The following is a 7,540-nucleotide window of genomic DNA, read 5'->3' as shown; positions in this document are numbered from 1 at the left end:
GCGGGGCAAGATGGCGGCGGACGGAGAGGCAGGACTACGGCAAGATGGCGGCGCCGGCGGGGCGGGCCGGGGGCGGGACCGGGCGGACCGTGCCCCGTCGGGAGGCAACGGGGAGGCTGAGGAACGGCACAGGAGATGGAGGGTGGCGAGCGGCTGCTGTGAGTAACTGGGGCCGAGCAGGCCTGCGTCTCCTCCTAGTGTGAGGGGGACGGGGGACACGCACCGGGGTCTGCACGGGGGACGCTGGTGTGTCTCTGGGAACGGCGATCTGGCCCTGGGGATGGTGCTTTGGCGCTGGGGTCCTGCACTGGGGATACTCGTGTGACTCCGGGAATGGCGATCTGGCACTGTGGGGGCCCTGGTGATGGTGCTTTGGTGGCGGGGTCCTGTACTGGGGCCACTGGAGAGGCACTGCGGTGGCCCTGGGGTTGTGGTGCTGGCACCAGGGTCCGGCACTGAGGTCACTGGTGAGGCGCTGTGGGGGTCGATTCTGCACTGGGGAGGCTCTGCGAGTACTGGTTCTGCGCTAGGAGGGATCAGCAGGGGCACTGCTGTGGTAACGAAGTTGCTGGTCCCACGGTGGAGGTTTTGGGGACTTTGTCCCCATGGGCCCCGCGGTTCTCGGGGTTCCCCTCCCCGGGGCCGGTCGGGCTCCAGCAGCCCCTCGGTGGTGACACCGCGGCGGGGAGGCTGGGGACGCGTGGCCCGGCACAGATAGGGGCCGGGGCCGCCGGTAGCAGGACTGCCCGCCCCCGCGCCCCGCTCGTCCCAAACCTCTCCAGGCGGGAGCAACTGGTGGCCCCGATAAGTTAATCTCACGGGCCCTGCGCCGGGCATCGCCTCTCCCTGGGGAGGGCCCCGCAGCCCCCAGCAGGGAAAGGCCCTGGACTGTGGTGGGGACAATTTATCACGTTTGTCACAGCTGGGCCCAAGCCCTTTCCTGCGGTCACCGGCTGGGGAGTGGGGATGAGCCGCTGGCCATGGCATCGCCTGCCCCAAAGCCCTCGTGGGTGACAGCCTGTACCTGCTCTTTCTCCCGTAGTCCCAAGGGCTTCCCCAAGCTGAAGAACGACACGTTCCTTCGTGCAGCACGCGGGGAGGAGACGGAGCACACCCCGGTGTGGTGCATGCGGCAGGCGGGGCGGTACCTGCCAGGTGAGCCGGTGGAGGCATGTTGGGGGCAGCGAGGGGCCCTCAGCATGCACCCGGTAACCTTTGTGCTGGTCCCTTGCAGAGTTTCGGGAGACCCGAGCAGCGCAGGATTTCTTTGCCACTTGCCGGAGCCCCAAATTGTGCTGTGAGCTGACGCTGCAGGTGAGCATTCCTCAGCGAGGTCCGTGTGTCTCCCTCTCCCTGACCAGATGTGGATTGGGAGAAGCCCTGTGTCTGGCTTCCCCAGGTGGTGCCAGTAAATTGTTCAGCGCTTGGAGACCCCACTGCCTCATGTGCTTGTCCGGGTCCTCCATGGGGAGCGGTCCCAGCCCCTCACTGACACTACCACTTCTCCTCTGCAGCCACTCAGACGATTCCCCTTGGATGCTGCCATCATCTTCTCTGACATCTTGGTGGTGCCCCAGGTGAGAGCCATGGCCAATGCCATGGGGAGCAGCTGCTGGGAACAGGGCAGAGTTCAGGGATGCCTCATTCCTGCTTCTTCCATTCTCCCCTGTCCCCAGGCGCTGGGCATGGAGGTTGTCATGGTCCCCGGCAAGGGACCCACTTTCACAGAGCCCCTGAAGGAGGTGGAGGATCTGCTGAAACTGCGACAGAAGGTGGACGTGACCGCAGAGCTAGGTTATGTCTTCCAGGCCATCACGCTGACACGACACAGCCTGGAGGGCAGGGTGCCCCTCATCGGCTTCTCAGGGGCACCGGTAAGTGATGTGGCTCCTCCGTGTGGGTTTCCTTGCTGGGCTCCTTTGCCCTGCTGGGGTAACACCAGCCATGACACCTCTGGATGTGGGTGCTACAGGGCCGTGTAAGTGGGGGACATTCAATGCAGGAGCAGCTGTGCCTCAGGCTCTGGGGTGCTCACAGGTCCTACCTTCAGCACTGCGACTGGTGCCTCATGTCTTCTTTCATCTCCATCACCCTCCTCACTTCTCTCCTGCCCACAGTGGACACTCATGTCCTACATGATTGAAGGTGGCGGCTCCTCTACAATGGCCAAGGCCAAGAGCTGGCTCTACCGGCACCCCGAGGCGAGCCACCAGCTGCTGCGGCTGCTGGCCGATGTCATCACTGACTACCTGGTGGGGCAGGTGGCTGCTGGAGCGCAGGTGTGTCCTGGGGCATGGGGACAGGGCCAGGCAGGAAGGCAGGGACTGGGGACAGGGAGCAGAGAGGGTTTAGCTTCTGGGAGGAGGAGGAGGTACTGTGGTGTTGCTCTCCCAGCCCAATGGGAACGTAGTTGAGTTGCCATCCCTGGAGGTTTTTGAAAGATGTAGTTGTGGCACCTGGGGATATGTGGTGGGTTTGGCAGTGCTGGGTTAACTACTGGACTTGGATGATTTTAAAGGTCTTTTCTGACCTAAATGACTCCATGTCCCTGGCAGGCGCTCCAGCTGTTTGAGTCCCATGCAGGGCACCTGGGCCCAGAGCAATTTCAGGACTTTGCCCTGCCGTACATCCGAGACATCGCCCAGGCTGTCAAGAGCAAGCTGAAGGAGGAGGCGCTGCCCCTGGTTCCCATGGTGAGTTGGGGGTGCCTGGATTGACCCTGGCACCTGGGGGCTTCTGGAGAGGGGTGCATCCCCTGGTACCTGCTTGTCCCAGTTTGGCCCGTGGAGAGGGGCCTGACCCATAGCAGAGGTGCTGCCCATCTCCTCCCTCCCCAGATCATCTTTGCGAAGGACGCGCACTACGCGCTGCGTGACCTGGCCCATGCTGGGTACGAGGTGGTCGGTCTCGACTGGACCATCCGGCCCCAGGAAGCTCGGTAAGAGTCTGACAGAGCATTCAGGTGCTCTTCTGCCCTGAGCCATCCCAGGCCCGGACATGGCTGCTCCGGAGGTGGGGGTAGTTGGGCCACCATGCTACAGCAACCAAGGGCTGCACTGAGGGGTCCTGGGTGTCTTGCGATGGGGGCTGCAGGCACCTGTCTGCCCTCAGCCTCTGTACCACATGCAACAACTCACAAGCTTCCTCCCTGCTGCAGTGCACAGACAGGGAAAGATGTCACCCTGCAAGGGAACCTGGATCCTTGTGCTCTCTACGCACCCAAGGTGAGCCATTGGCCATTTTCAGCAACCGGGGCTAGTTCCAGCCTGTATTAAAGGCCTCCTGGCTCAATTTCCCCACCTGCAGTGCTGGCTTGTGTCCCAGAAGTCCCTTAGGCTGGCTGGGAACTGGAAGGTGGGAAATACCTTGGGATGGATGGGACTGACATATCGTTTCCCACCGTGCCTACAGGAGAAGATTGGCGAGCTGGTGAAGAAGATGCTGGAGGCTTTTGGGACCCAACGCTACATCGCCAACCTGGGCCACGGCCTCTACCCTGACATGAACCCTGAACACGTGGGTGCCTTTGTAGAGGCCGTGCACGCTCATTCCCGTCACATCAACAAGCACAGCTGAGCCTGGGGCCTTGGGGATAGAACTCTGGTTTGGGCACAGTCACCCCAAGTAGTGTGTTGTCACAGGGCTTGCTCCAGGCTGGGCTGCAGCATTAAACCAGCACCTTTTCCGCAGCAGCCGTGTGGCTCTGGCTGGGGGGACAGGGAACTGGATGGCCCTGAAGGACATGAGCCATTCTGGCAGGCAGCTAGAGGGGCAAGTGGGGACAGGGGGAGCCCCTGAGCCCCATCCTGTTGGTCAGAATGGGGAAACAGGGGTGCCAGCACAGTGGGGGAGCTGCCTCTCCTTGCCAGGCTGCACAGTGTCTGTGCTTGCAGGAGAGGATGTGAGCCCAGAGCACAACAGGCATCTCCTGGCTCTATGGATGCACTCAGCTCTGCTAGGGGAGGTGGGCTGCCTGAGGCTGGCAGGGTCACAGCCTGGGAGCTGGGGGTTCATAGCATGAGCAGTGCCAGAGTCCTGCTCAGGTGGCAGTAGGCAACATGACATCAACCCAGGGCAGCCCCAAGGGGGTGGGAGACACAGAAGTACTCACCTGAGGGACAACCAGCACCACTACCACCCTGCCACACTGATTGGGATGGCAGCAGAGGCACCATGGCCCTCATACCACCATCACCCTCCTCCAGCTCCGAGTCTCTTTGCAACCATCCCACCAGTCCTGGAGTTCTCCCCCATGCACACCTCCTTATCTCCCTCTGATTCTCAGAGGCAAGCTTGCCTGGGGCTCAGCAAACCCTGCAGAAAGCAACCCAGGAACCCGGAGTTATGACTCTCTGCCACCCCATCCCACACTGCAGCACACTCACTGCGGTCCAGGCTGGCTGCAGGATGGATCGAGACGTGGGTGTCAACACTGCTGTAGCTGGCACGGATAGGGTAGCGCCTTCAGCATGGGCAGGGACCTGCTAACACCGTGCACGTCAGGGAACTGCAGCCAGGACGCCTTGCCCCTGCTCCGTCCCCCCACAGGAGCTGGGTACCACAGGGAGCGGCGACACTGCCTCCTCCCCGGGGCTCTGCCCAGCAAGAGTGGTGACCCCCTGACTTCAGAGAAAGGCAGGAGAGAGACAGGGGGTAACGTTCATCCCTTTTATTATTAAACATCAGATGAAGAGGTCGCACACACACATACACGCACGCACGCAAAAAAAAAAAAAAAAGGGAAGGAAAAAAGAGAGAAACAGACTGGTTGAAGACCGCTATTTCGGTGGCGACAGAGACCGAGTACAATTGGTTTCCTGGCCGGAGTGCGGACACAAGTCACTTGCCAAAAAATTAAAAGTCAAACCAGACAGCAGATAACTAGCCCACGTTCTCTAACTACAAGTCACCATCCAGACCGGCCCTGGTCCCCCAGCCCTCCCAACCCGCTGGCAAAGAAATGAACCAAAACCGAAGAGCCACCGGCCCAGGGCTGGAGTCTGCCCTTGGTGCGGGGTAAGCCGGGAAGGGCCGAGCGTTGGCTGCACCACGGAGCTGGAAAGCAGAACAGTGCGGGGAGGTGACATGGCTGCACCTGCCTCCTCCCTCCCCAGGAGCCAGGCGGCCCTGGTGCCCACCCAGGCACCTCACACCCTGCACCCGCCAGGAGACCGCTGCGTGCGAGGCGATGGGCTCACGTCCTCCAGCGCCAGCTCCACGTGTGTCCGAGCGAGCATCGCCCCGAGTCCCTTCCTTCGCTGTCCTCCAGCGCTGGGCTGCTGCTCCTCCTTCCATCCGTCCGTCCGCCTGTCCCAGGGCTGTGAGTCGAGCAGATGTTCGCCTCCCCCCACACCCTTCTTGCTGCTGACAATGCCATGGGAACCTGAGAATCGTTCGCGTGCCTCCTCCTCTTTTTGTCTGTGGTTTTGTGTAGTTTTTTTAAATAATAGTTATAATAATAATAACAATAATAATAATAATAGCAATAATAAAAATAATCGCCCCAGCCCACAACAATTTCAAGTATCCCCCAAATAAAAGACAGAATTATAAATAATTATAACTTTACAATTTAATAATTGACACATATACTATAGTATTTACAGTATCATAAATGCTTTTTTTTTTTTTTGTGTTACTTTTAGTAAGCAATCCCTGAGAACAGTTACTTTTACTTGTTTTTATTGAAGTATCTTCACAAATAGAGGAGTTTGCATGTCTCGGGCGGGTGGGAGAAGCGCTCTGCAAAGCCATCGCTTTTGGTGACGCATGAGGTTCTAGTGTCGCAGGTTTCTTTGCTCGCTTTTTTTTTTCTTTCTTTTTTTTTTTTTGTTCCTTTTTTTTTTTTTTTTTTTTGTTAAATTCCCCACGTAATTTTAAAGATTTTTTACACTTTGCAACCTTCGGATCCCTCCAGCGACCGCGTCCTTCAGGAAAGAGGTATTAGATTTCCAGGTTAGCTTTTGGTATTGGCAAGGGAGGGCAGGGGGCTGAGTGAACCATCCTTTTTCCCTGTGGTTGCCTTTTGGTTTGTGCCCAAGGAATCTCTGGATCCTCTCAGTGTGTGAAATGGTTAAATCCAAGAAAGAATAACATTTAAAAAAAAAAAAAAGAAAGAAAGAAAACAAAAAAAAAAGAAACAGAAGACCAGAACAGAGCAGCCTCTGCCGATGGGGGGAAGGTGATCTCCACTTTCCTTCCTTCTTCTCTCCCGAGTCCCCATGCTGCGGGCGGACCCTGCCAGTGACACGGCAGGAGCTGGGGCTCACCCAAACCGTTCCCGCACCAGCAGCATCAGTTTTTTCTTGCCTTTGTAGATTTGTTTGAGATTGTCAATGAACTGGGCGAACTGTATGTGCCCGTCCTGCGCCAGGAGGAAGGTCTCCCTGGCCTTGCTGAGGAACTCGATGAACTCCCCGTAGTGCCGCGGGCTGATGTGGGTGAGCCGGGAGTGGGTGGTGTTGATGTAGGCGCTTATCGTCGCGTCCAGCAGCTGCCGCAGGGGGGCTTTGTCGGTGGACATCAGCTTCCCCGAGTTCCTGCGGCCAGGGATGCCGGCCAGCCCTGGGGCCGTCATGGTGCAGCGGCGAAGGATGTCCGAGAGCACCGTGGCACAGTGCACGCTCTTCACCACCAGCGGGATGATGGCCGCCAGCTCGTTTTTGCCCAGAGAGTGGCTCAAGGCGCAGGCCCAGAGCACATCGTTGATGGCCGGGTGCGTGTCCTGGTTGTAGGCCAGGTTGAGATGCGTCATGGCCAACGAGGCCAGTTTGAAGGCCCGGAGCGGGTAGCCCCGGTGCTCCATGTAGCGGGCAATGGTGAAGAGCTGGGTGTAGGTCATGCCGGTGGAGGCGGCGTCGATGACGATCTGGTAGGCAGTCTCGAAGGCAATGTGGTCCTTCTCGCAGAGGGTCAGGGCGGACAGGGCGCAGTTCTGGGGGTCCTTCATGGCACACTGCAGGGCCAGGGTGCGGGCGCAGCTGGCCAGCTCTTCCCGCTGTGGGTAGTCCAGGCTCAGGCGCAGGATGGTGTTGTGGGACATCACTGTGGCTGCCACGATGCTGGTGGCTTCCGTGGGAGTGAACAGGGAGTACCAGCTCTGCAGGATGCTCACCAGGGCCCTCACCCCTGCAAAAAAACACTGTGGTCACAGCACATCCCTGGAGCCTGGCTCAGTTCACAGGGCTCCTCTGAGACCTGGAGACAGGGTAAAGCCAGCCCACAGCAGTGCTGAGCTGCTGCCCCTGCCCCAACAGGGACAGGGCAGAGAGGGATGGGCAGAGGCTGCCCTGTGCTGCCATGCTGCAAGGCACAGCAAGCACTGCTGGCCTGGGCCATGTACAGGGGACCCATCCCACTCCCAAACCCAGCCACTGCTGCAGCCCCAGCCCTGCCAGCTGGTGCTCTGAGATGCACTCAGTTACCCACAAAGAAATGGGAGACCCAGGAGAACTCAAGATACCCAGAACTACAAATGACCCTAGGATTCCCATGCCCAACCCCACTCCCACCACATGCAGGCCAAATCCCCCCAGCACAG

At 59.1% G+C, this 7,540-nt stretch overlaps 2 protein-coding genes across 3 annotated transcripts in view; one reads left to right on the top strand and one right to left on the bottom strand.

Moving 5' to 3' along the window:
* Positions 1–10: 10 nt before the first annotated feature.
* On the top strand, positions 11–3,689 carry UROD (uroporphyrinogen decarboxylase). The gene is made up of 10 exons (XM_064665390.1): positions 11–158; positions 1,043–1,155; positions 1,235–1,314; positions 1,515–1,577; positions 1,677–1,874; positions 2,118–2,279; positions 2,556–2,693; positions 2,838–2,938; positions 3,158–3,224; positions 3,412–3,689. Exons 1-10 carry the CDS (start codon positions 136–138, stop codon positions 3,574–3,576), a joined length of 1,110 nt encoding a protein of 369 aa, XP_064521460.1. The 5' UTR covers positions 11–135; the 3' UTR covers positions 3,577–3,689.
* A 965-nt stretch (positions 3,690–4,654) lies between these two features.
* The window catches only part of ZSWIM5 (zinc finger SWIM-type containing 5), a 98,657-nt gene continuing 95,771 nt past the window's right edge, over positions 4,655–7,540 (bottom strand). For both annotated transcript variants that reach the window (XM_064665386.1, XM_064665387.1), the window contains exon 14: positions 4,655–7,128. In XM_064665386.1, the coding sequence (XP_064521456.1) occupies positions 6,266–7,128 (863 nt within the window). In that variant the 3' untranslated portion in view covers positions 4,655–6,265. The remainder of the gene's footprint in view (positions 7,129–7,540) is intronic.

Source organism: Pseudopipra pipra, chromosome 9, assembly GCF_036250125.1.
Source record: "Pseudopipra pipra isolate bDixPip1 chromosome 9, bDixPip1.hap1, whole genome shotgun sequence".
NCBI classification, from domain to species: domain Eukaryota; kingdom Metazoa; phylum Chordata; class Aves; order Passeriformes; family Pipridae; genus Pseudopipra; species Pseudopipra pipra.
The sequence above is the reverse complement of the archived record's forward strand: the minus strand, read 5'-3'. Positions and strand labels throughout refer to the sequence as shown.

Coding starts and splice junctions, on each gene's coding strand:
- UROD (XM_064665390.1), top strand. CDS start 136: ATGGAGGGTGGCGAGCGGCTGCT. Junction 159..1,042: donor GAGGGTGGCGAGCGGCTGCT/GTGAGTAACTGG, acceptor TTTCTCCCGTAG/TCCCAAGGGCTTCCCCAAGC. Junction 1,156..1,234: donor GGCGGGGCGGTACCTGCCAG/GTGAGCCGGTGG, acceptor GGTCCCTTGCAG/AGTTTCGGGAGACCCGAGCA.